Consider the following 26,362-nt stretch of genomic DNA (forward strand, 5'->3'; position numbering starts at 1 on the left):
CATTACATCAACAACTTACACTACACATCGCCGGCTGTCACCACCACCAATCGCCGCCGCCGCCACCACCACCATTACATCGCCGCTACCGCAACACGCCACCACCACCCGTCACCGCCGCTGCTATTGCGCCATCGTGTTGGTACCGTTCTATCGTTTTTAACATATATTTACATGTGAAAGTTATAAAAGTTTATATTATAAAAGAGTATTTTTTTATAAAAAAAAATAAAAATAGCTTTTTATTCACATGTCAATGATTTTATATAAGAACTTTTTATAGTTTTTTAAAAACTTTTTGGGACTAGAGTTTGTTTCCCCTCCTAATACCATAGCCTTAGAAATAAAAGAACAGATATTTTTTCAGTTGGATTCCATTTTAAAAAGTTCTCAATTTAGACAAATAAACTGTTTAGTAGCGTTTCAAAGTATATGCTTACCCAAGTTATATTATTTCTAACAATAACCTTGTCTTTCCAATCAAATGATTTAGGAGGTTATATATTTTGTAACACTTTAAGCAACTTCTCTGACCCATTTGACATGTCTCTTTCAAGTTTCTCTTTCTCTTTCAAACCGTTAGAGATAAAACATACTGCATAGCAACTGAATTATAACTAATGGGTTAGAATTGGTTGATGCATACCCTGTTTGATCTTACGATTAACCTTTAAGTTCATGGTTGAATTTATATGCCACCCATGGCAATACGGGTAAACCAATGAAGTTTTTCCTATTCAGATTACCGGCCTAACAGGGTATCATGTGACTGTTTCCGAACCTTTCCGTTACGACCTCCAAGATTGTACCTGTCTGGATTTGAATGGGAGACTTCTTGTAAAGAGGTTCAGGATTAAACCACTAGGCCACCTTAAAGGTGGTTCGTGGTCATACACTGGTCATGGGTAATATAAAATGATGAACTTAACTAGAAATCTTACAAAATCACAATAGTAGCTGCTTGAGTAACCGAGTAAGAACTCAATAAAAAAAATACTTAACATCTTCCTAGCAAGGTGAGTAGAAACAAAAGGGGCAATTACACATATGTAAACTTCATTAGTCTTCTGCTTTACTATTGAGGGTGAAGATAAAGTGTGGAATGTGTACAATGGTAAGGATTTTCAGCAACGATGACAATACTCCCATAAACAAGAGAAACTCTATTTTTCAGGCTTGTTTTTTTGTTCATTATTTGTGTCTGTGGATCCACAACAATAAGGAAAAATTAAAAAGAACCGCCAGCAAATTATTATACCAGTAACTTATTAATACAATCCCCTGCTTCTATCCAATGCCGTCTACAGCCCAGACTGCAGATCTTCCCAACAACTCATGATCAGTGCAAGATCTTCTCAAACTTGAAGTTGCATCTTCGTCTCTGCTTGTGACCTCCTTTTCCTACGCATCTTTGCATTGTCGCTCTCCATTTGGTACTTTCCTTTTGGTCTTGGTATTTGCTTTCTCTTGTTGTGGAAGCACCCATAATTCGGCCATAAGCTTTCGTGCTTGCAGCGTATAATCTCCTGCATGATCTTAGAGAGTTTTATACTTCATAGGATACGTATATAGATTCATCTAAGCAAAAGGCTACAAGATGTCAAAATATAAAGTTCAGGAAAGTAGAACTCAAGATCAGTAAATAGGATATGATTTGTTCCAAATTTACAATGGCCGACTCAAATTTGGCAAAACTAAAAAAACAGAACACATACCTTGCATCCCTCTTTATGCATTACAATGAAAATTACAGGATCTTAACAATCAGTGATGAATGAGAAAATGTCACCAGATTGATTGAGGCTTCGTAGATGACATCAGCTAATATACTTTTGGTTGAAACTTAACATGAGGGTTTATCTTACGCTTAATGCTTGCCATAATTTTCTTTATAATCTACAGAAATAATGCATATGATTATATATATATATATATACTTCCAAGCGTAGTAGTCTACATACCTCACGGGAAAACATTATGAAGGTGGCCCTTGGTGAATTATCCACTAAATAGTTTTTTACTTCGGTAGACAAATTTACTATCCCTTTTGGAAGGTCCTCCACCTCCCCCTCATAAATCTTTTTCGGATATATTGTTAAACTCTTCAAGTTAACAAATGGAGAAGGTTGATGAGAGATTAGTTCCACTGATGAAGAAAGAAGCTGCAGAATATTTTGTAAGTGAAAATTATATGTACAAAACAAAAATATATTACAATGAACGTATTTTAGAACCGAATGAAATTTACCGTACAGGTCAAACACGACTTATGGAATTGCATAGAGCGGAAAGTTTGATGCCTTTAATAAACGATCCAGAGTCCTTCAATATCTGATCTTTATGACTATATATTTTCCATATGTCTGCATATTTAGATGACAAGGTGTGTTGGTATTGAACCTTGCACCATTGTAATGCTTAAATAAACTTTCAATTTGTATGGTTATTTTACTTAAATCTCTTACTCTTTTGTGCTTCTTTAGGATGATACTGCATTTGAGAAGTACTTTTTGCCCTTTTTGTCTCCAATATAGTCCTTCTAAACATGTAAGCCTAATATATGTATGAAATACAACTTTTTTATTTTGACAACTTTAAATTTCATTCCTTGGGGTAAATTTCGTTATGCAAGCCATTCTATGATATTAGGCATGAGCAGGCTGCAAAAACACCTCCTCTGAAGTAAACTTTGAAATGTGTTCTTCTATATTACCTGTACTTCAACTCGGCTAATTTATTTAGACTTATTGGTGTTCATTTACCTCCCCATGTTCATATGGCATGGGTACTCCTTCTAAGATATTCTTACTGTGTCATTTTAGTGGTATCTCTCTAATTATAACTAAGTTGGTTTGTACCTATAATGACGCTTTGATATCTGACTTAGAATCTTGTATTTTACCGTTTGAAGTTGGGTGTGGGTGTGGGTAGGGGTGCACACCTGCTTCTTGAATTACATATAACACTTAGGTGTGCCAAGTGTTGTTTGAATGCGTTTTGATTTGTCGGGCTTATCAAAAAAGAAAAAAAGCACTTGGTATACTCAAATATTTGAATTACGTGGTTACATATGGACTATATGTAATATATCAATACAAGTTTCTATGTTAGTGTATATGGCATTCATGTTAATTATATTCTGATGTACATGGTTAATTACAAAGTTCTTTAAGGCCTTCTGGTTGAACCTGGTAGACTTCAATTCTGATTAATGGTATGTTTTAAGTTTCTAAAATGGGTTTGAAGTGGATACTAAAATCAACACTTTCTCAAGTGCATACTAAACTGAAGACCCTTTCTCCAACTGCACTAGTTGGTTAATAAGAACCATTTTCTTATCCTTTTTAACCTCTTAAAGAGAGATTTAACTGAGAATTGGATCTAATGTTGTCACTATCTGTTTCTTGATGTCTTAGGTTACCTCAACAAGGCGTACCCATCTAAATGTTTCAATCAGATGAAGGTTGATCGAAAACAATCCTAAAGGTCCACTTGGATTTAGAGACTCAGGTTGCCACCATTTTAAACCCTTCAGGTACACTATTAAATCACACTTATTTACAATAAGGGTATCATACAACAGATTTATAATTAAAGCTAATAATGTTGAACATATCATTGAAGGTACAAACATCTTGGGCATGCAGTTTACCCCACATTCCAACATTGTCCTAAAAACCTGATGTTAAGTCTTGACATCCTGCACGGAGTTTTAATCTCCTTTCATTTTACTTTCTTCATTCTTTGTTTTATATAGCAGATACCTAATTTGGTTATAATATGATTTTATGAAAATTACATCAAAAATTGAAAGTCAAATACTTGAAATTTGCAAGTACTGGTGCATCAAGTCAAACACATGCTTGGGCCAATTACCCACCTCTTGAATCACCTGTTTTTTATTATGTGGCATTACCAGGCTACCAGCTGAAATTGTTTTAACAAACTCATGTTTGATATTAAGATTCTGACTTGTAGCATAATCCTTTCATTTTCTCTATCATGTGATCTTTTCAGTGCACCTACATGCACGCAAGGAGCAGTAGTCTACATTTAAAGTTGTCATTAAGTGCATAGAACAATACAAACTGGAGTTGAAGTTTCCTCCCGAGAACCCGAAGAAGCGGCTGGAACTGTTGGGAGAGAAAAAATGGCCGGCTGCTGCAAGTCCTGCCAGCAAAAGAACAAGAGCATGCAACGCGAGACCCATGCCACCGGCGAAGGCAGGTTGTATCACAAACAAATGTATATTCGTTTCTTTCCCAACCAACATTTGTGAGATTTGCTTCTATCACATACCCAATAGTCTCCGCCATACACAGTCCCACACCAAATGTATGAAGTGGTGATACATAACTCATCACTCATGATGTCTTTACCTAATATTTTTTGTAATACTCGTATATCGCTAACCTTTAATGGTAGCTGGTGTGTGTTTGTATTTTAAGCGGCCATAATAAATTTAGCCTGATGTGAAAAAGTTAGTTTAATGAAGTCACCAGTTGCAGAAAACTCCTGGTTAGCCTTTATAATGGATTTCATTTAGTACTACATTATGGGTTGGTGTGTTTTTAGTAGGAATGGCACCATATTTATATCCTTCCATTGACCAGTCATTGTTGCAACACAATGCATAAATAACATGTTAGAGGCCTTAGACCATCCGCAAAGGTTGGACATATTCTTTTCACAAATATCCTAATCATCATGTCACGTCAGCTTTCCATTTATCCTTCCCACAAACACTTTTTATCCACAACAATAACATATTCATCCTTCTTACAAACAACCACATAATTTCCACATCATCAATAACATAATACTTTTATTTTATTTACTTAACAAATATATTTTATAACACATAAATAAATTAAAACGCAAGTTAGATATAATTTTATAAGATATAGATAAACAAAAACATTGTTAAGGCTGTTCAAAAGAGAAAAAATTTAGTCAAGATCAAACGTGATGCATTGGAAACAAGAGATAATTTAAAAAAGAAAAGTTTTTTTTTATTTACCTCATAAGTTATAACCCAATAATTATTTCTTTTTATATTTGTTATATCCATATCCTGATATCCATGCCCTTTACATTTACATCCACATATTTTTCCACCACTTTATCTTCTTCAATAGCTTTCTACAACTTCTTCATCCAATCACTTCATCTTCTTTAATTTTTCAATAAGCTTATGCAGTTTCATCTTATAAAATCAGAATCAACTTTTTATCCTACATAGTGTTCTATATATATATATATATATATATAAAAGAAACAAAGACAAGGAAAGAGAAAGATCATGCCATCCGTTTCCATCCTTCCTCACGGATGGACATCCTCCACATCATCATCCCCATCAAGACCTATCTATGGATAACCTCCACATCACCCACGGATGTCTTACGAACAAGCCCGTTGCAGACAGTCTTAGCATGGAACATTTTATATATGTCAAAAAGTGTGAATTTGTTTTAGTAGGATTTTGTCGCATTGCGTTTGGTTTATTCTATATACAATCAATGAGTTTCTTCCTACCTTCACACAACAACACCATACCGTCACACCTAAACACCTGTTTTTAGAGGTACCGTTGCAATGCGCGGGTTCCATCTAGTAGTTTATAAACAAAAGACACAATCAAATTTAATAACGATTTTTAGTTAATTTAGTAATTTACAGATTAATGACATGAAAAAAGTGTTGTTTCTGATTTTGGAGGGTCGATTTGTGATGTTTTTCCATCATACTAATGTACTTGTTGACTGAAACAAATTAACGGAAACCAAAAGAAACACAAATACTACTTAAATTTGGGGTTTGTAACATAATATAATCACCATTTTCTATTTTGGAAAATATTTTTATAGTAAAACACTATTATGATAAATGTTCTTAAAATACAATATTTTGATAAATATCTTTTTTAAATACACCATCTTGGTTAAAAACTCACAAAGTGAGTAATTGGAACTTGTTATTAATAAGACTACGACAACACACACTATACACACCCTAACTGTAACCCGTATTTTTCGCACCTTCGTCCTATAACCTGTCTCACACGTGACTCCTCTCAAATAAAAATTTCCCGCCCATATAAATAGTGACTCCTCTCTCATTCTACTGAATCACCTCTCTCCATATCCATTTTTTTCTTCTCCCCTCTCTGTGTTTCCTTGCCAGGTAATTCAACTATTTATCTCTATAATTAAGCTACAAGTATATTTTTACTTTTTATTACATGCGGATGATTAAAATTTTAAATCTAATTTGGTTTTGATTAGTATAATTTTACTTCCGATTATCTGTGGATGTTATTGTTATTATATTGATTTAAATTAAATACTATTTAATTGAAATTCTATAGTTAATTGGGAAATGTTGTAATTAATATATGATTTTATTTGTTAAACTCTGTAGTTAATTAAGAAATGATGTAATTAAAACTATGTATATGTGGATGATTAAAATTTTAAATCTAATTTGATTTTGATTAGTATAATTTTACTTTAGATTATATGCGGATGTTATTGTTATTATAACGATTTAAATTAAATATTATTTAATTCAAATTCTGTAGTTAATTAGGAATGTTGTAATTAATCTATGATCTTATCTGTTAAACTTTGTAGTTAATTAGGAAATGATGTAATTAAAACTATGTATATGTGGATGATTAGAATTTTAAATCTAATTTGATTTTGATTAGTAGTATTTATTTACTTTCGATTATATGGCGATGCTTTTATTATTTATATTGATTTAAATGATATTCAATTGAAACTTTGTAGTTAACTAGGAAATGTTGTAATTAACTTATGATTTTATCTATTAAAACTCTGCAGTTAATTAGGAAATGATGTGTATTTGCGATGATTAAAAATATTAATTTGATTTGATTTTTGATTTTATTATAACGATTTAAATAATGATCCATTGAAACTCTGTAGTTAATCAGGAAACTCTATTTATGCGGATGATAAAATTTTAGTTCAATTTGATTTTTGATTTTTTAATTTTATTATTATAAGGATTTAAATAATAATCAACTGAAACTCTGTAATTAATTAGGAAATGTTGTAATTAACCTATGATTTTATCTATTGAAACTCTGTAGTTAATTAGGAATTGATGTAATTGAAACTCTTTATATGTTGATGATTATAACGCTTAAATAACGATCAATTAAATTCTCGTAGTTAATCAGGAAATGATGTAACTGAAATTTAAATATTTATTATTATTATTTATTATTTTATGATCATGTTCTATCGAATTCTAGGTTCAGTATGTCTTTTTTTGAGAAAAAATTGACGAATTAAGATGTGAGTCGTGGATCGTTGACTGTTCCTAAGAGTTGTGTAGAGACATTATTTCCTCATTTGGATTACCCCAATGGTATCCATTATGAGAGTTTAATAGTTAGGGATGTTGATGGAAATAGTTGTCCATTTAATCATGTCGATAGGGGGAATGGGATACATGTTTTGGTAACTGCATGGACTGATTTCGTGAAGAGTAAGAGGCTTGTTGCAAGAGATTTTCTAGAATTTTCGAAAACAGAGAATGGTGAAATTTTTGTAGGAATCAGACAAGCGAATAGAGAGTGAACTGATGGTCTAATTGCTAATGATGGCCCCATGGATGGATTGGCTTCGGGTTCAAAAGTAAATGAAGCTGAACAGAAAGAAATGGAATTAGCGTTTAAACTGTTCGGGCAACTAATCTATAATAACAAGCAGATTGTGGCAGAAAATGCAACAAAGAAGATCCATAATGGTTGCAAAGTCCTTTTAGATACTGGAAAAACTGTTGATGTTTCTGCTTTTAAGACTCTTAATGAGCTTTTTGAAAAATTGGTAAACTTGTTAGGACTTGATGCAATTCACAATGCAACAAGTATCTTGTATGAGGATTCCCATGGTACTGTCAAACGCATCGGAGATGAATTGTTCAGTGATTTTGCTACATCAGCTAGAAACTTAAGAATCCCCCTAAATGAATGTGATCTTTCTGTTGAAAGGTATCGTACTTTAACTATTTACACTTATTTGCAAATGGTTAGTCTTAACTTGAGTATATGAGTTAATTCCGCGATTTTAATGCAGAAAGAGTTGAATACCAAGGTGCAGACTCCTGAACATCAAACTGGAGAAAGTGATGATGATATGCCTCCACTGATAGATGTGTCAGAACTTCAATGTTAAGAGGTAAAAGACTGTTTCCTTTCGTTTCCTTTGATTTTATTATTATAAAGACTGTTTACTTTCCTTTTTTTCTACTGATACACGGGTTGGCCTGTTTCAATATGTATTCGATCAAATTCTCGCTTGTTCTTTAGACAAAAATTTACTTCCAGAGATCAACACGAATGAATCTTTCGTCACCTCACCTAGGAATCAAAAATCAAAAGCTGTTCTTTTGACTTCTCTAATCCCGGGTTATTCTGAGAAATGTATTGGGAATATGCAACAGTAATGGGGAAGTGATTCAAGTTTCTCAACCGAGCCACAAAGGGCATCAACAAACTGAAAAGAAAGTGCATCACAGGAAAAGCATGGGCAGAAATGTACTTACGGAGTTTGACCGATAATCTAATCACTAGTTCATGGTCATCATTCAGTTATGTTGCTCAAAGTCATGGAGGTTTGAACCCAAGGATCTTGTACAAACCTGAGAATGAAACTACCTTGGATCCGGCCTGCACAGGGGCTACGTCAATTGAGCATTGTTTCCATGCTCCACCCTTTTTCGATTGTAAAAAGAGAACCGGGATTGATAGTGGTGCAGTAGTCCCCCATATTCATTGTTCAACACTGTGAAGACATGTGTTGGGGTCTGAAACTAGATAATCCAACTGCTGAAAGAATTGCTTAAAGCCACCTTTTTGTAGTTTTTTTTCCCCACAAATCTTTGTTGATGCATGTCTTTGTAGTTATGAGAATACATTTACAGGTTGTTGATTTAACTTTATTCTTAATATAGCTAGAACTGTAGTTTTTGGTACAATGTGCTAAAAAGCATAGCATCATTACGTCGTTTTCTGTATTTTGTGATAGGTAATGTTTGATTAAATTTAAATTGTGTATTGTATATGAGTATATCAGCTTGCTTTCATAGCTCAGTTGGTTAGAGCATCCATTTTAATAAGCAGGAGGTCTTGAGTTCTATTCGGACCCGAGAAAATTTTTATCTCGGGCCCACATAATGGATTAATCAACATATTGATAATCAACATAATTGATAATCAACATAATTTAACATAAAAAGCAGGAGGTCTTTGTAGTTATGAGAAAATTTTTATCTATTGTTAAATTAACATATTGATAATCAACATAATTTTTAATTAGTGCCAAATCAACAGTATTTTTACATCATTTTCATAGCAAAAAGGGGTTCTCGTTTGGCCACCTCCCTCTGTGCCACAGTCTGACCACCGCCGCCTACGGTTCACTTCTTCCGTCACCGGCGAGATTTTTCACCACACTGCACGATTCGTCTCTTCCGGAACGACCTCCAAAGCTCCAATCAAATCAATCTTTCTTAAGTAGTTCCTTGAACAGGTACTGTTTCCTATTTTAATCAAAGAAAAGAATTTGAAAGTGTGTGTGTGTGTGTGTGTATCTATATATGATTCTTGTAATGCTATTATGAAAAGAAAAAAAATTTTATTTGTTGGGTTATATGTTGAAATGACATTTATCGCACCCCAACTGTTTGACGAAATGCCCAGGTGAAAGTTGTACTAACATATGTTGATTATATGTAGTTTTGGGAATTGATTTGAGGAGAATCGATTTTTAGAGGAAATGGAAAACGAAGAGGATCCGTTTAAGAAGCAACAGATTGTGGATGCACGCGCAAGAAACATAAGTCACAATGTCCGTTGCTTAGAATGCGGTAGTCAGTCCATTGAAGAATCCCAAGCTGATATTGCTGTTCTTCTTAGGAAGGTAACTACTCTTCTTTCTGTTACATATTTGAGAAATGTCCCTCTCGTCGTGTATCATGAATTTCATTCTTTTGTATGTTTGTAAAAGTACTTGGTGGTGTCATTTATCCTTTACTATGATCACAATACAATAGGTGGGTAGATATTATTTAGTCGTCAAATCTTTAGCCCCTATGAGTTCCATGAATTTGTTAACCGTAATGAATATCAAGCTTGACTGCTAAGTCTAGGTTGTCAAAATTCCGATCTCTGCAATTTTCCATATAGTTTACTCCCGAGTTCTCATTATGCTCGTTTTCTGTTGTAGCTTATTCGTGATGAAATACGATCTGGAAAAAGCGACAAAGATATCTATCACAAGCTTGAACAGGATTATGGGGAGACAATACTTTATGCTCCAAAGTTTGACTGGCAGACTGCAGGCTTATGGCTATCACCGGTCAGTTTAAGAACATCGTTCAATACTACTAGTATGTTTTATTTTATTAAGGATTATCTAGAAGTTAAAGTTTCAATGATCTTTTTTGAGCAGCTTATAATTGCTGGAGCTGCGGGGGGAATATGGGCATATGGCAGGTACAGACAAAGAACTAATGTTCACTTATTGGCTATGAACCTTACAAGAGGAATCCCGTTTACTCCAAAAGAGAAGGAAGCCATGATCGAGATCCTCACTCCTCCTCCACCTGACGGAATTCTTCCTTCATCCCCATGGTGGACAAGGTGGCTTCCTAGATAAACGATTTGTTTTTGCTTCATACTATTTTGTTGCAAAAACACAGGTACCAGACGGGATGAGAACCTTTGCACACCAATAATATTAATTATATATTTATTGTACCTCCGATGTTAGTGATGATCTCATATTGCCATTAAAGCAAGGATAAAGTCTTTAGTTTTCTTTCTAATTTGTATCCATGTAACTTGCTTATTTCAGTGACAACCTTGATACATTTATCTAGTTAAACTTCACCAAGACCTTTTACATCTCTCACATAAGTTGGTACACTCATACAACTGAGTTAATAAAAAAGGACTCGTATAAATCAAATAGGGCTGTAGTTGTCCAAAATGTATTTTATAGGGCTTGATGCACGCGCATAGTGATTTGATTCAATTGTGATGCAACTTGTAAAAGGACACATTGCCATAAAAATTACTTTTGCTAATGTGGGGTACATAAAATAAAGTGAAAAATAAACCAAATTTGCCAACAAGGTAATATTTTCTTTTTTTCTTTCAATCGGATGAAATAAAAGTCCTAAAAAGCATTTTAAGATGTTAAGAATTTCATAAAAACTACTAAGATGATAAGATATACTGATAAGTTTTCTAAAAGAAAATCACGTCATTAGCCAAATTTCATTGCGATTATTTCAAATTAGGTAAGTTTTTTTGGATTTTCACAAAATAACCAACAAAATCGCAATAAACTGACAAAATCGCAATGAGATCTTCAAAATCGCAACGAGAACTTCAAAATCGCAACGAGATTCTAAGAATCGCAATGCGATTCTGATGATCTCTATGCGATTATGATAATCTCGTAGAGATTATGCAGAAGAATCTCATAGAGATTATGCATGATCTCATAGAGATTTTGCAGAAGAATCGCATTGCGATTCTCAAGATCTCGTTGCGATTCTTCATAATCTCATTGCGATTCCGTTAATCTTATTGCGATTTTGATGTTCTCATTGCGATTTTGAAGATCTCATTGCGATTCTTTTAGTTTATTGCGATTTTCTTGGCTATTTTGTGAAAATCCAAAAAAACTTAACTAACTTGGTATAATCGCAATGAAATTTGGCTAATGATTTTCTACTAATAAAATTTTTTGCTATAAATCACTTTCACCCCGCTCCAATTTGGTAAATAAATTACGTGAGTAATTTGATTTTGTTTTGCGTTACCATTTTTGTCTGTTGCCAGTGAGGCGGGTCAACCCATACTGGATTATAATTATTATTAAATCACCGTTAAATAGCGATGAAGAAATGCTACACATTTATTACAACAACCATCCTTAATCATCACTACCATCCTCCTAATATTACTATCCATTACAACACCAACAAGAAGAAAGCTTTCTTGTTCTTCAACTACTTTCTCACCCACCACTTTAACTTCACTTCCTATCGTCAATTTTCTTGTAAGTTCTTTCTTGAATAATATCACTCTAGTACTTTTACTACTGATTCTTGTATGTGTAATTGTGATTAAAGTTTTTTTTTTTGATTTGGGTATTTCGTAAGTTTGCACCCCAGGTGTTTGCTGAAATGCCTTCCTTTTGTTTTTATATCTATAGCAGCTTAATTATGCATGTTATTCGCTTATTTATGCTTTCGAGATGGAGAAAGTAACATAGAGTACCGAATTTTTTTTAAAAATATATCCATTTAAAGTTTTTTTGGATTTTCACAAAATACCCAACAAAATCGCAATGAGATTTTGAGAATCTCAAATATCATAGAGATTTTGAAAATCGCGCATAGAGATTTTGTCTTTTTTTATGATTTTGACTTTGACATTAGTATTACTTGTTTTGAATCTCAATAAAATGACAAAATCTAAAAAAGTCAAAATCTCAATAAAAAGGTCAATATCTTAAAAAAAGTCTTTGAAAATACATAAACAACAAGACCCAATCCTATGGGGAGGTGTGTTGTAGACGGTCTTACCCTACCTAAAAGTAGAGAGATTGCTTCCATAAGTACCTCCGTCACAATGAGGTAGAAAAATAAAAGTCTTTGAAAATCTCTATGCGATTTTCTAAAATTATCATTTTGGTTTTACAAATTCTCTATGAGATTTTCAAAATCTCTATGCGATTTTGCGAAATCTCATTGCGATTTTCCCTTTATATTGCGATTTTGTTGGATATTTTATTAAAATACAAAAAACTTGGCTAAATTGATATATGTTTATAAAAATTTGGGTATTCATGTTAGTTTCTCTTTGAGATGCTGTTGTACTTATTATTTGAGCATCATTAGAGTGTGATCATGGAAAATTCTATTCATTTTTCACATATGATTGATATTCGACTGTTTATATATGATTTTTTGTACTCTGCATGTTATTTGAATGGTCAGCCTCTTTGTTAGGACATTGTTAAAGTGGAATGCTAGTCATTTTTGGAAAATGGGCTAATGTCAGTTTTTTTGGTGGATGTTAATTCACTAATTTCCTGACCAGGTAGTCGTGTTATATATGATGGGCGAATTTCATAAAATATAAACATACTTTACAAGTGGTCCCATATTGGTCATTATACTTTATAAAGTCCCATTTTGATGAACTAAAGTAGAAAATTTGTTACATTCACGTCATTACTTTATCATGTAGACAGATGCATGCTGATGTGGAATGATTACTTATCCACGTGGACCTAGATTTGTCAATGACATGAAATGGGCTGACTTGGACCGATTTTTCTGGTCGATTTCATGTTTGTTTGTTTTTTCCACCAAACTAGTTGATCTTGAAATAATAATAAAAAGTATAATGCCCACATTCTGATGAGATGACCTCACACTATAGTGGTTGCCTGTTTGCTCAATTACCAAACTGGTCCATTTCAGAAAAGTCTATCATCATGCCAAGACATTTTCGAGTATAATCACTCTGTAACCAGTTTAATGTGGCTTAATAATGGAAGTAGCTCTCCTTCAAGGCTTTGCAGTTTATTGTATGAAATGCTGAATGCTTATGAAACTGTATCTAAATGTGGAATCAGAAAAGTTGCCTGCTGATCTAACTATACGGACAATCTTTATACATGTTCTGTACCAGTATGTAATAGCTGGTTAAAGTTTAAAGTTTCGTTAGGATTAAGATGTATGAGTTTTTTAGTTATGCTTTTTTTTTTTTTTTTTTTTCATTTTTCATTATAACCTTGATTCCAACTTTGCAGCTTCAAGTTGTGGAAATTTCATGGAAGTTGTAAAAGCTGTTGCAAGTCATGGGTCTGCATCTCATGGAGGTGTTGCTCTCAAAGCTGATGACAAAAGTTATGGCTACAATCATTTAGTCTCTTCTGCTTGGAGAATATCTCTTCTGTTATCCGGTCATGATCAAAAAATTGTGAGCTTAAAATTCGACCGTATATATCTCGTGGGATATGTGTTTGCTTTGTAGAATCTGATTAATATTATAGATGTCTAAACTAATGTTATGTTGTTATCATTTCTGCAGGTTGATGGGACCACAGAGAATAAAAGTCTCAACGGTGCTAGAATAGGTGTCGTGGCTAAACCTTCTGCTGAGTTTGTGGCTGGAGTGCTTGCAGTATGGTTAAGTGGTGGTGTAGCTGTACCTCTTGCACTCAGTTATCCCGAAGCTGAGCTTTTACATGTCATGACTGACTCGGTATACTCTGAAAAAGCTCTACCTATCTGTTGTTTTCTGTTTGCCTTGTTCCTTGTTCACTTAGTATTCTGTTGTAGGATGTATCGATGATTTTGAGTACTGAGGATCACAGTGAGCTTATGCAAAAAGTTGCAGCAAAAACTGCAGCTAAGTTTTCTTTAATACCTGATGTTCCAAGTAGTGAACCCAATGATGGTGTAAATTTGAAAGAAAAGCAGTTCTCAATTAAAGTTGAAGGTGCTTTAACTCTATCAAATATACAATTTCATCTGTCATAATAAAGAATATCAAATTAATTACTTCCTCTATGTGCTTTTTTTCATACAGATGATGACCCAGCATTGATTTTGTATACTAGCGGTACAACTGGAAAACCTAAAGGAGTTGTTCATACTCACAGTAGCATATTAGCACAGGTAAAGTAATGTATACTTAATGTTTGAGAGGAAAAGCATAAAAAACTATAGACTTTCTGTTAGTTACTGCCTTTCTGCTGATTTCAGGTGAAAACGTTATCAATGGCTTGGGAGTACACATCAAATGACTGCTTTCTACATTGCCTGCCATTACACCATATCCTTGAATAAATTTGAAATACATGTACTATGATGTCTACTTATGCTTTTATCCATGTATTATCATCCTAGAGAAGTAGATAGCTAACTTTTTTGTGCTAAACCTTAACTTATTTATACATGTTCATGGGCTCTTTAATGCGTTGTTTGCTCCTCTCTATGCAGGCTCCATGGTCAGTATTTACATTTATGCTATTGACTGTTGAGTCAAATTATATTAGCAAAGGCAGTCCTCAGTTTTTATATTTATGTTGTTGAAGGTCGAATTCATGCCTAAGTTCAGTGTGAGGGGTATCTGGCAAAGATGGCGTGAATCGTATCCAAAAGATGGAACTAAGATTGATGATGCAATAACTGTATTTACAGGGGTATGCCATCTTTTCTTAAATAAATGAAACAATGTCGAAAAAAACATGATGCCTTTCATATGTTGCTTATACAACACATTTTGTCGGTATGCACATTATACATTTATATTTGAGAAAAGTACAGAGTTCTGTTTTTATGTTACTATACTTTCATATTGTCCTTAACTCCTTATAATATCTGGGGAAAAAAAATCTGAAGTGGTTTTCTATATTTAGGTTCCAACCATGTATACCAGGTTGATACAAGGCTACGAGGCTATGGACCCAGAGCTACAAGTTGCTTCCGCTTCAGCTGGAAGCCAACTACGTCTAATGGTAATTTATTACAAAAACTTTTTTGATCATTTGTTTTAAAATCATATAGTTGGGACGCACTAACATATGACATTAGATTGCTAATTATTATTTGAAATCAAACTAAAAGCATATGAGCTGTTTCTACTTCCAGATGTGTGGGTCCTCAGCTCTACCTTTGCCTGTAATGCAACAATGGGAGACCATTACAGGACATCGACTATTGGAAAGATACGGCATGACCGAGGTATATCTCTACAAGTCATCTCTGTGTCCTTTGAGCCGGAAGTAGTTTCATCTATGCCGGGTTATTTTGTGGTCTTCCTTCTAATGATAAGACTTGCAACTCTTTTAGTTTGTCATGGCAATTTCAAACCCATTAAAAGGAATACGAAAAGGAGGCACTGTTGGAAAACCCTTTCCAGGCGTGCAGGTTAGTCAAGGTTTTTGTTGTCTTAGAATTACTATACTGTCATTAGGCTTTTTAAAACATTTGCAAATTGTTTATATTATGTATTAGTGAATTCTTAAACTGGGAAAAATAGACAAATCATATAGGTAGTAAACCCAATGCTTAATTGCTGGCAAATTAAGTTGCAAAGAACCTGACATTCTGTTGTTGGCAATAGGTCAAGATTCTTCCATTTGAAGATGGTAATGATGGAGTTGGTGAGCTTTGTGTTAAAAGCCCTTCATCATTTAAAGAATACTGGAAACGCCCTGAGGTACTTGTGTTACAAGACACCTATAAGTATACTACTGGATTGAAGGCCTTTTGATGACGTTGGGATGATGACAAGTCTCTTTATCATGTCATACTTCATACATTCATTTGAGTTTACATATATGAAATCAAAAGTTATTTCATTTGAAAATTGTTATCTTCTTCTGTTTATTGCTAGTTTAATTGTGATTACGTATTAGGTGACCAAGGAATCTTTTATAGATGGCGGCTATTTCAAAACTGGTGATGCCGCTAAAGTGGATGAAGATGGATATTATGTAATTTTGGGACGTAAGATCTATTACTGTTTTCTATCATATCCTTTGGTTTATTGTTATCTTTCAATGGTTCTAGTTTTTTCCAACAGAGGAAGTATTTTGACCTTTTCTGTCCTCCAATCAGGTACAAATGCTGATATCATGAAGGTTGGTGGATACAAGTTGTCAGCATTAGAAATTGAGGCAATTCTGCTCGAAGTAAAGCTTCTTCTGATCATTTGTTCTTTGATACTTCTTTTAAAAGAATTAAACTGGAATTTCATTTACATAATTTAATATGCTCATTACTTTTCACAGCATCCTGCCATTTCAGAATGTTGTGTGTTGGGATTGCCAGATAAAACTTATGGAGAAGCAGTAACTGCTATAATTGTTCCAGATATTGAAATAAAGAAGGTTCGTGAGAAAGATTCGAAGCCTGCTATTACACTGGATGAACTCTCTGCATGGGCAAAACAAAAACTTGCGCCATACAAGGTATGTGTGATTTAATATATTGGTCCCAGCCCTTGCCAAAATTGTGCAGGTATAACTGGTCCGTGGCCCAAAATTACAGGCCTGGATTGAGTTAGAGTCGTAACCAGTCCAAGACAGGTCCACTGATCCAAACTAGTTATAATGTATATAGTTTTAGTTAAGTAATTATTTTTTCTTGTTATTGCGTTAATAAACTTAGTTGTTTATACAAGAAATAATTTTAAGTGTTCCTTGAATTACCTGTAACGGGCCTTGACAAGTCCTAAACTGGTTCAAGCAAATATGCAACACATGTTGGACATGTCTGGGAAACATTGCCCGTAAGCGCTCCTTTGCCTGGGCCACTTGGAATCATTTACGGGATGGGCTGGACTCATGGACATATGCCAGTCCTTGGACCATTTATGCACCTCTACTTGGTGCAACAGATATACATTGAACTACTTTAAATATTTCTCTATCAATAGTCTGTTACTGAGAATAGTTCTTTTACTTTTCCTTATTAGATGATTTATCTACGACTATAATGAGCATGTAGAAATTTATGCTAGTCCATTATTAAGCATTAAGAACCTGATAATCTTGTATTTCCATCTCCAGCTACCAACCCGATTATTCTTATGGGACTCGTTGCCTCGTAATGCCATGGGAAAGGTAATATCCTGTATTTCTTAGTGTTATGACTATATTTATTTGCACATCCGCTTCATTACATACTAGAGATGACAGAATGGACAGGTCAGATGGGTTGGATAAGAGGTCAAAATAGGTAATGTTCCATTCGAGATAAAACAGATTGACCCAAAAAAGTTTTTTGCCATATTTTTTAGCCTTTTTTATTGATATGTTGCGTGTCCAATATGACTCCTAAATATTTAACATTTGAACAATATGATATGGAACCGTTTTGGCCACTTTCAACCAGTTTAACATGTTCCCTTTTAAGCTAATTCTTATGTTACATGACAACCCTTTTGTAGAAAGAAAAGTAACTCGAATCATAAGTAAATGGATTGAATTCGCCACCTAGAAGAAATTGTATTGCTCGACTTTAGAATACAAGTTTTTATCATTTGCTAAGAAGTCGAGAAAGCACACCTATTTTGACTACTGCATCTGAGTATTTGACTTACCTAGTTACCTTACACACCAAGTCAAATTAATTAAAATAAATTTCTGATTAATTATAACTTAGGAAGTCATCATACATGATAATATAAATCATTTTTTGTGTGTATATTTTAGGTGAACAAAAAGGAGCTGAAGACAAAGTTAGCTGCTGAAGAACAGTAAACCAATTTTATCATCGTCTAAAGGTGCAACATAATGATGTTTGTAATCTATGTTACCAGCAAACATCGTGCGTTCGTCTTATCCCCATGGTATCAAGCATTCAACTTCTCGGCTGTTAGTATTATCAGTCTTCATGCTATAAACATCACATTATTAATTTTATTTATATTTTTTTGAACAGCACATCATAAACATTATTATTATCATTAAGTTCTAAGAGATGATTTTAAATTAATGTGTTACTGTTAAATACTCCTTACTATGTATGTGTACATAGTAATCATTATTTCATATATTTAACTAATTTTGTTTGCTGTACTAGGATCTAAGCTTATATGCCCTTTACGTGTTAATTGAGTTTATGACCTTTCGTGTTTTAATGTTTTAGAGGATGGACCACTTCATGTGCTACAAAATTTGTTATTGTTTAAAACCAATCCTTTAAATAAAATAATGTCCCTAATAAAATATACATATCTTGAAATATCATATGAATGGATTACTTTTTAACTTTCAAGAAAATCAAACTTTTATTGATTTTCAAAGGGGTATTTATTAGTAATCAAGATGGTGATAATTCAATACAACCATCAAGCATTACATAGTCTATATTCAAAGCTTTATGCATTTATTCAAGGTCACAATGTATTTAGTAACGTCCATGATTTGGTCAAAAAGTGGATAGAACAATTACAAATCCATGAAAACTTATTTGCCATATACAACAATGACCTGACTTGCTTTCAGTTGCATGTCGTATAATAACATGTAGATGGAACATTTGTTGTTAATTCATAATTGACTAAAGTTGATATGCGGTTAAGATTTGGTCATAAATTAAGATAACATCAACACAACCATCAAGTATTTAAACAGTGAGTTGGCTATGAAAACCTATTTAAAACATTTTTATTTTTTATCTTTATCTTTATATATACTATAAGACAGTTGAATCAATAACTTATTAACTAATCAAATCATCAAATTAAGCATTTAGATTAACTATAAATTAAAAATCATAATAATCATTATCCAAATATATTATTATATTAGTTTTATATTAATTTATAGAAAAAGTCTCATTAATTTACACTTTTTTGTTTTCCATCAATAATTTACACTTTTTAACCCTGAATACTTAATTTATATTTATTTTTAGCCATCAATAATTATATTTTATCACACTATAAAAATAAAACAATCGTAATTGTTATCTAATGATCATAGGACAGGTAGATGAAAATAAACCTATTCGTGTTATGGGTCCACATCATGATCAAATACACATACTTGATTGTCAAATACAGGATCACAAGTATGTTTATATTTTAATTCTTAATTATCTTCTATAATAATATCACACTATAAATTGGTTTTAAAAAAATTCTAAATATTCTATAATAGAAAAATTATTGTAGCATGTGCCTTGAAACAATTTCATCAATATGTCTCAGCTAATAATGACAGTGACGAACCTGTAATTATTGTACTATATCTTGCAAAGTATATCACTTAGAACCGTATATCTTCAAAATTATAAGCTTTTATGAATTGAATGTATGAAAATTTAATATTGATAATATCGTAAACCTCGCGTCCAGTGTGGGACAGGGGTATAAAATCTATATATTATAAGACAGCTGAACTAATTACTAATTAACCAATCAAATCGCTCAATTTCATCAAATTGATTTTTGCTTATGTCATCAAATAGATATTCAAGATTCATTTTATCTCTTAATCAAAAATGTACATAATTTTCTCTTTTTTTTAGATATTAATTTTGCGTATTAATATTTAAAGTTACAATTGTCACTCAAATCAAAAGTCCTAATTGTTATCAAAAATATATGAAAACAATCCTAATTGTTATCTAATTATCATATGACAGATCGATTAAAAAAAAACCTATGCGTGTTATGGGGCCGCATCATGATCAAATATATATACTTGAATATGATGTACATAATCACAAGTATGTTTATATTTTAATTCTTAATTATCTTTGCATGATAATATCACATTACGAGTATAACTGGTTTCAAATAGTTATATAATATAGAAATTATTATAGCATGTATCTTGTGAAATGACTACGACAAATAATTCCATCAATATGTCTCAATCAGCTAATAATGACAGTGACAAATCAATGATTAATGTATTACAACTTGCAAAGTATAACAATTAGAATAGTATATTTTCATAATTATAAGCTTTTATGATTTAAATATATAAAGATCTAATACTGATAATATCGTAAACCCCGTGTCCAGCACTGAATACAGGGTCTAAAATCTAGTAAAAGTCATATATGACACAAGTATTTCACACAAGATTTTCTTATTGATAGTTTGAAACAGGTTGACGAAGTGAGTCGGCAAGGCCGACCTAAGATGTTAGTGGGGTTTGTTTTGGGTTTTAACTTCATGACCAATTTGTTAAATGTGTTACTTTAGGTTAAGGAATAAAAAAAACACGCCAACCCAAACACCATAACTCCATAAGATTACCATAGTATTTAACTATTTATAACTCTTTTGTTAATAAAAAACAAGATTCAATGTATAGGTGGTTTTGAGCAACATTAAAACCTAAAGTCTATGAGCAGGTGTTTTTTCCCTTATTTAAGGGAACAATTTTAGCTTGATGCACTGTCTTTTACATAAAGAGCCATGCCCTTCTGTCAAACCCATAATTTTTGGACACGGTATGGATTTTTGTTTTTGTTTCTGTCTATTTTATATTGTTTTCTATAGACCTTGAAACAAGTCCAAATCAAGTATTACATTCTTTACAGGAAGTGTAACAATTTTGTTTAGTCAACTCATTATCAATTAGATAATATGATACAATCCAAGTTAGTACTTGAAAGATCAATCAGATGGTATAAACAAAAAATCTTAAACACACTTAATATTTATGTTTACAAGTATATTTTTAAAGTTCTGATCCAGCATATCAACCTATTACACCACATCCATAACACAAAACTAATCGAAAATCTCATCTATCATCACGCTTCAAACCAAACGGAACTAAACACCCCCCGAATCAAGCCCTTAGATCAATTTCAGATTTATGACCGATCCTCGTTCTTTCATTTGTGTTTTATATCGGTCATTCTAATAAAGGGATCTTGTTTACAAATCCCTCAGTACCGGCATGATGACAATATAATGAACCCTTTGTTCGAAACAACCTAATATTTTCAAGATTTATAGAAGACATTGACTATGATGGCAAACCTTTGAAAAGGCTTGTTCTTTCATCTGCTACGGATCTTGCTCTTTGTAACTCTTCAAGCGTTTCTTTACTAGTACCGATCTTAGTCTTGTCTTTCACCATTTCATCAGCACAAGGACCATAAGCCCAACAACATGCCATAAAATAAAACAGATTCACAAAGCTCATTATAGCAAGAACCCAGTAATAACTATCGTAATGCCCTTGGTTGATATTAGTTGTGATCCAGCCTTCTTTGCCACCACTTTTCGTGATTTTTTGGATTGTGCTTAAGATTAGACTGGCGAGTAAGTTAGCAAAGGCCATACCTAGCAAGAAAAGCGAAGCTGCAATGCTTGCCATGCTTTTTGGGAACTCAGAATAGTAAAACTCATTTTGACCAATTGCACTAAAAGCTTCGGCTAATCCATGTAAGCAGTACTGTGGAACCAGCCACATTGCTGACATGGAAAGAACCGCTTGCGGGTTGTTAAGCAGCCCTTGTTTGAATGCTTGTTTTCTTCTAGCGTGTTCAACAAGCGCAGAAACTACGACGGCCATAGTAGAGAAAACTAGCCCGATGCCCATTCTTAACTTAACACCAAGATGGACAGGCTTTCCCCTGAGCTTTGAAGCAAATGGAAGAATAACACGATCATATAGAATGACCCAAATGCCTATAACTGCGATTGTGAAAAAAGCAAATGAGCCTGCAGGAATTTGGAACTTTGGTCCCAAATGTCTATCCATGGTGCTAGCTTGAATCACTGGAAATGAAGATTGACTAACATTAATTGACATCATGATTCCTGAAGACCACAATGGTAGAACTCTTATTAGTGCTTTTAGCTCTTCGACTTGCTCTACTGTGCATAAACTCCACGGGTCTGTCGCAATTCCAGCCGAGGTTAAATCTTTCGCATTTTGAATTATGCAGGCTTTGGTCAAGATCCTACACACATGATTAAAGATAATATCTTTAGCAAAAAATGTTGACTTTAAGATTTCTGACACATTTACTTATGTCCATCTGCCTGGTTACCCAACCTGCCCTTTTTGCCACCTCTAATTATATATATTATTTGGTCCCAAATTGATCAATATCAAAAGAAAAATGATACCTTAGTCTCTTGGTTGGAAGAGAATTAGGTGAATCTCTGTGATAATGCCAACCATCGGCACTTGGTGACTGGGAAGGGAGTTTTCGGTTCTTATAAGCAACCACAATAACTTGTAAAAAGCTAGTGAACAAGCTTTTTTTAACTTTGGATTTCACATATAGTGTAGAAGCCAAAAAGAACAAGAGTGTTGCTAAGAACATAAGAATAGCAGGTACCGCAAAACCGATCTTCCATCCAGCATGATCTTGAATATAAACAATAGCAGTGAAAGCAAGTAATACTGCAGTTGCACCTGCAGCATAATACCACCCGAAAAAGCTTTCTAAGGCTCTCTCGTTGTTTGGATTGTTCTTATCGTCTATTTGTTCAGCACCGAATGCTAAAGAACACGGCCTTACGCCACCGGCTCCCAAAGAGATGAATATGAAGGCAAAGACCAAGAAAGCAAACTGAGAATGTGTGGCCTGCTTGCAGGTTGTTAATTGATTGCATGGAGGTGGCTTTAGGTCAGGAACCATTGTTGTTAACCAAAGCAAGAACATCCCCTATTATCAAAAATAATTTTTATAAAAATAACAATTAGTTAAACATTAAGTTTTTTTTACCTGAGTTGCTTGATAATGTGTTAGGAAAGAGAAAAAAAAAACCATCTACATCGAGTAACCATAATATATTTATCTGAGTTACCCATTTCAAGAAACCATAACTTTTACCCATAGTTCTGGATTCACCACTGAAAAGGCCAAAACTTTTTAGCTTAATTACATGCAATGATGTAAAAAATATATATATAAAAAACCATATGTTCCAAATGAGCATAGCCTTTTATGAGTTTTAGAGCCAACAGCAAGAAGCCAATAGAAGGGTCATGCCCAAATTTCATCATTTGGGCCTCCAACTTCAACTTTTTCCCTAAGTTCAACATTTTTGCAACCTTATTTCTCTGTTTCCAAAAACACATGGATTTTGACTTTTCCACTACTAATAAGATACGAGTATATTGTAAACTTGGGGAGCTCAGGCTATTGCATTCTATCTTAGCAGGCAACTCCAATGTTTTAGGCAAAATTTTGAACTTAATCCATAACAACTAAACATTTTCTAATTCAAAGGATAGTTTTAAATGCCTTGAAAACAGTGGGACCAATATTTCCCTTATAAAGTCAACTATCAGTTTAAAAAAACTTACAGAGTGCAGGATTTTAAGCAGTGTAGTTTAGACCATTTTACAGTTTCAACAAAATTTCTCAGAGGTAGGTGCTGGACTGGACTGGACAGGGTTATGCTGGGATTCTTTCAAGAATTATGAGGGTAGGGGCATGTGGACCAGACAGAACTAAAGAAGCATTTCTACGTTCACTGAATGTTTGTGACTAATTTCCGGTCGTTGAGGGACCGATAATGTTCAGTTTATCCATTTAATATATATTAACTGCCCTGCTGGCCTGGTTGATCTGGCAACCTAGTCCAGCTAAAATTCTTTTTGAAAACCCATGATGGTCAACCTCAAACATACTGTTCAAAGATCAAAATACAACAACTACTTAGGATTCATTTATTAGTGCAAAATTTCATTCTACATTGATTTCACACCCTAAAAAGGTATGAAATTTACAAGCAAAAAATGGTAAAGTGATTGAAAGGCAAAGTTTAACATGAAGTAATTAAAATCAAAAAGTTGAAAATTTTACCAGAAGTGAAAAGCAGGAACCCAGTCCAATGGTGAGAAACCGACCCAAATATGAATCTGAAAGAAATGCACCCAAAACAGGGGAGAAATTTGAAGCTGCAGTCCATAAGAAGAGTATGTTTGTGCCTTTAGCTACACCAATCTTGTAATCACTCATCAAATAAAGTATCATATTTGGCACCAATCCATAACTAGCCACCTTCTCAAATGCCTCATTTGCTGCAAATAAAAAAGATTCAAGATTTAACAAATTTACCACACTCCCAGATCAAAATTTCCCCAAAACTTCAAGATTCAATAAACCCACTACTACAACAATGCAGCAATACCCAATCCCAGTATGTAGAGCCTTACCTATTACAATTCTTCTAATATTCATCAAACTCATTTCAACATTTCCAAGATTCAACAATCCCCATGATGTAAAGTTCCAAACTTTACAGGATTCAAGTTCAAATATGTTAAGTTTTCTGGTATATACATATTTTTAAAGATTAAAAAACCCATTACAAATTCTTCAAGATTCAACAAACCCATGTGTAAAGTTCCAACTTTACTAGATTCATGTTCAAGAATGTTTATTTCTTTGTATATACATTCTATACATATGATTCAACAAACCCTTTATGTAAAGTTCCAAACTTTACAAGATTCAAGCTCTAGGTATGTAAGTAACATAGTACAAACATATATATATATATATACATATAACATACCTATAATGAAAGGCATGGTAACTAAGCCACCTTTCTTTCTTGTTGAAAGCTGTCTTTCATGGTTCAATTCTTGCATCACTTGCTCTCCCATTTTCTTAATTTGTGCTTTTCTCTCACTAGCAATCTTCCTATACAAAACACAATATGGGAGGGGAGGGGAGGGAGGCTTGTGTTTATATACTGGTGCTAGTTATGGGTTATAAAAATGATAGTTAAATAATAAGGAAAAAAATAAGTTGTATAAATAAATTTTGGATATAAAAATAGTCATAATAAAGCTGAGTCAGAGTGAATATATTTAAAACAATGAAAACACATTGAGAGTTTGGTTTCAATCAAAAGTCCAATCTTTCTTTACACTGCTACTTCTCAGAGTGAGTGTGTGATAAGAAAGGGCAACATTATACTTTTCTCTTTTTTTTTTTTTTTTTTTTCCATTTATTTATTATATTAATATATATAAAGATTTGTATGTAAACAAGTTGGGGTAGCGTGGTTAAGAATCTTGACCTCTTAACATGTCTTAAGTTCGAATTTAACTGGATTGATATTTTGGGGTGGTTAAATTTTTTTTCTGAAAACAGCCTTGTTAAAATTAAACCTTATCTATTTGTGTTTAAAGATTTATTATCTTTAGATAACCTGATCAAACATTTTATAAAAAGTTTTTATATATAATTAGAAAATGATAATGACAGCCCTTAGAGCTGTCACTAACAACATATTACATGCTTAAAAACTTATATATTATATATCAAAAACCGCCCCCTGATTTTTCTAACAGCAAGGTACAAATTTTAATACACCCAATTAATTTTTACTGACAACCCTAAAGGCTGTAACTAACAAAACCTTATATAATTTTATGAATTTTCCGGTAAATAAGCTGAATTTTACTGTGGTGGGGTTGCATATGGGCTTGAATCCATGTGCAGGTACGTAGACTTCAGTCCCCACCAACTCATGCCTCGAACTCAAACAAATACTTTTATTTAAATATATGCTTAAAGATTAATTAATTTATACTCCTATATTTTAAGTTTACTTTCTGCTATTTATTCTTAAACTAATTGCTTTTTTTAATGACTTGCTAATTTCATGTTGGCACATTAAAACTTTAAGATTGTTCTATTTATACTTGTATACTTTTATACTATTATATAAAAATTATAACCTCTATGCTGAAAGTTTATATAAATGGGACATGCGAATTGATAAAAATACGCTTAATGAATTAAATCATCATCAATCCTTAATATTAAATTACATCATTAG

At 33.1% G+C, this 26,362-nt stretch overlaps 4 protein-coding genes across 6 annotated transcripts; 3 read left to right on the forward strand and 1 right to left on the reverse strand.

The window, feature by feature from the left end:
* The first annotated feature begins 6,148 nt into the window (after positions 1-6,148).
* On the forward strand, positions 6,149-9,037 carry LOC122589664 (auxin response factor 16-like). 3 transcript variants are annotated; one of them, XR_006322300.1, is made up of 4 exons: positions 6,149-6,186; positions 7,472-8,026; positions 8,112-8,213; positions 8,345-9,037. XR_006322300.1 is itself a non-coding variant. In XM_043761981.1 (2 exons), the coding sequence occupies exons 1-2, from the start codon at positions 7,644-7,646 to the stop codon at positions 8,119-8,121; spliced, it is 393 nt and encodes a 130-aa protein (XP_043617916.1). In that variant the 5' UTR covers positions 7,189-7,643; the 3' UTR covers positions 8,122-9,037. The 3 variants fall into 3 exon arrangements, 1 of the variants encoding a protein (XP_043617916.1); XR_006322299.1 differs by lacking the exon at positions 6,149-6,186 and having other exon boundaries at positions 7,189-8,026; XM_043761981.1 differs by lacking the exon at positions 6,149-6,186 and having other exon boundaries at positions 7,189-8,026; positions 8,112-9,037.
* A 302-nt stretch (positions 9,038-9,339) lies between these two features.
* LOC122589502 (cytochrome c-type biogenesis CcmH-like mitochondrial protein) lies at positions 9,340-10,922 on the forward strand. Its single transcript, XM_043761800.1, has 4 exons — positions 9,340-9,566; positions 9,773-9,956; positions 10,263-10,394; positions 10,488-10,922. The coding sequence occupies exons 2-4, from the start codon at positions 9,813-9,815 to the stop codon at positions 10,692-10,694; spliced, it is 483 nt and encodes a 160-aa protein (XP_043617735.1). The 5' UTR covers positions 9,340-9,566; positions 9,773-9,812; the 3' UTR covers positions 10,695-10,922.
* Positions 10,923-11,929: 1,007 nt separating this feature from the next.
* Positions 11,930-18,653, forward strand: LOC122588606 (probable CoA ligase CCL8). Its single transcript, XM_043760755.1, has 17 exons — positions 11,930-12,107; positions 13,872-14,041; positions 14,153-14,326; positions 14,404-14,563; positions 14,654-14,742; positions 14,830-14,899; positions 15,022-15,074; positions 15,162-15,269; positions 15,486-15,584; positions 15,718-15,810; positions 15,919-15,996; positions 16,193-16,288; positions 16,488-16,578; positions 16,690-16,763; positions 16,863-17,042; positions 17,643-17,696; positions 18,288-18,653. The coding sequence occupies exons 1-17, from the start codon at positions 11,945-11,947 to the stop codon at positions 18,333-18,335; spliced, it is 1,800 nt and encodes a 599-aa protein (XP_043616690.1). The 5' UTR covers positions 11,930-11,944; the 3' UTR covers positions 18,336-18,653.
* A 2,572-nt stretch (positions 18,654-21,225) lies between these two features.
* LOC122586856 (protein NRT1/ PTR FAMILY 1.2-like) lies at positions 21,226-25,277 on the reverse strand. The gene is made up of 4 exons (XM_043758860.1): positions 25,088-25,277; positions 24,373-24,590; positions 22,682-23,226; positions 21,226-22,512 (listed from the first exon to the last, which is right to left on the reverse strand). The coding sequence occupies exons 1-4, from the start codon at positions 25,176-25,178 to the stop codon at positions 21,570-21,572; spliced, it is 1,797 nt and encodes a 598-aa protein (XP_043614795.1). The 5' UTR covers positions 25,179-25,277; the 3' UTR covers positions 21,226-21,569.
* Positions 25,278-26,362: the final 1,085 nt, after the last annotated feature.

The sequence above is a fragment of the Erigeron canadensis genome, chromosome 2 (genome assembly GCF_010389155.1).
Source record: "Erigeron canadensis isolate Cc75 chromosome 2, C_canadensis_v1, whole genome shotgun sequence".
In the NCBI taxonomy this organism is placed as follows: Eukaryota; Viridiplantae; Streptophyta; class Magnoliopsida; order Asterales; family Asteraceae; genus Erigeron; species Erigeron canadensis.

Excerpts from the sequence above, each read along its gene's own strand:
- LOC122588606 (XM_043760755.1), top strand. The coding sequence starts at position 11,945 with ATGAAGAAATGCTACACATTTATTACAACAACCATCCTTAATCATCAC. Across the intron at positions 15,270-15,485 it reads CAATAACTGTATTTACAGGG|GTTCCAACCATGTATACCAG; the intron begins GTATGCCATCTT and ends TTCTATATTTAG. Across the intron at positions 15,997-16,192 it reads AACCCTTTCCAGGCGTGCAG|GTCAAGATTCTTCCATTTGA; the intron begins GTTAGTCAAGGT and ends TGTTGGCAATAG.
- LOC122589664 (XM_043761981.1), top strand. The coding sequence starts at position 7,644 with ATGGATGGATTGGCTTCGGGTTCAAAAGTAAATGAAGCTGAACAGAAA.
- LOC122586856 (XM_043758860.1), bottom strand. The coding sequence starts at position 25,178 with ATGGGAGAGCAAGTGATGCAAGAATTGAACCATGAAAGACAGCTTTCA. Across the intron at positions 24,591-25,087 it reads TACCATGCCTTTCATTATAG|CAAATGAGGCATTTGAGAAG; the intron begins GTATGTTATATG and ends TTTTATTTGCAG. Across the intron at positions 23,227-24,372 it reads GTTCCTGCTTTTCACTTCTG|GGGATGTTCTTGCTTTGGTT; the intron begins GTAAAATTTTCA and ends TTTTGATAATAG.
- LOC122589502 (XM_043761800.1), top strand. The coding sequence starts at position 9,813 with ATGGAAAACGAAGAGGATCCGTTTAAGAAGCAACAGATTGTGGATGCA. Across the intron at positions 9,957-10,262 it reads TTGCTGTTCTTCTTAGGAAG|CTTATTCGTGATGAAATACG; the intron begins GTAACTACTCTT and ends TTTCTGTTGTAG. Across the intron at positions 10,395-10,487 it reads CAGGCTTATGGCTATCACCG|CTTATAATTGCTGGAGCTGC; the intron begins GTCAGTTTAAGA and ends TTTTTTGAGCAG.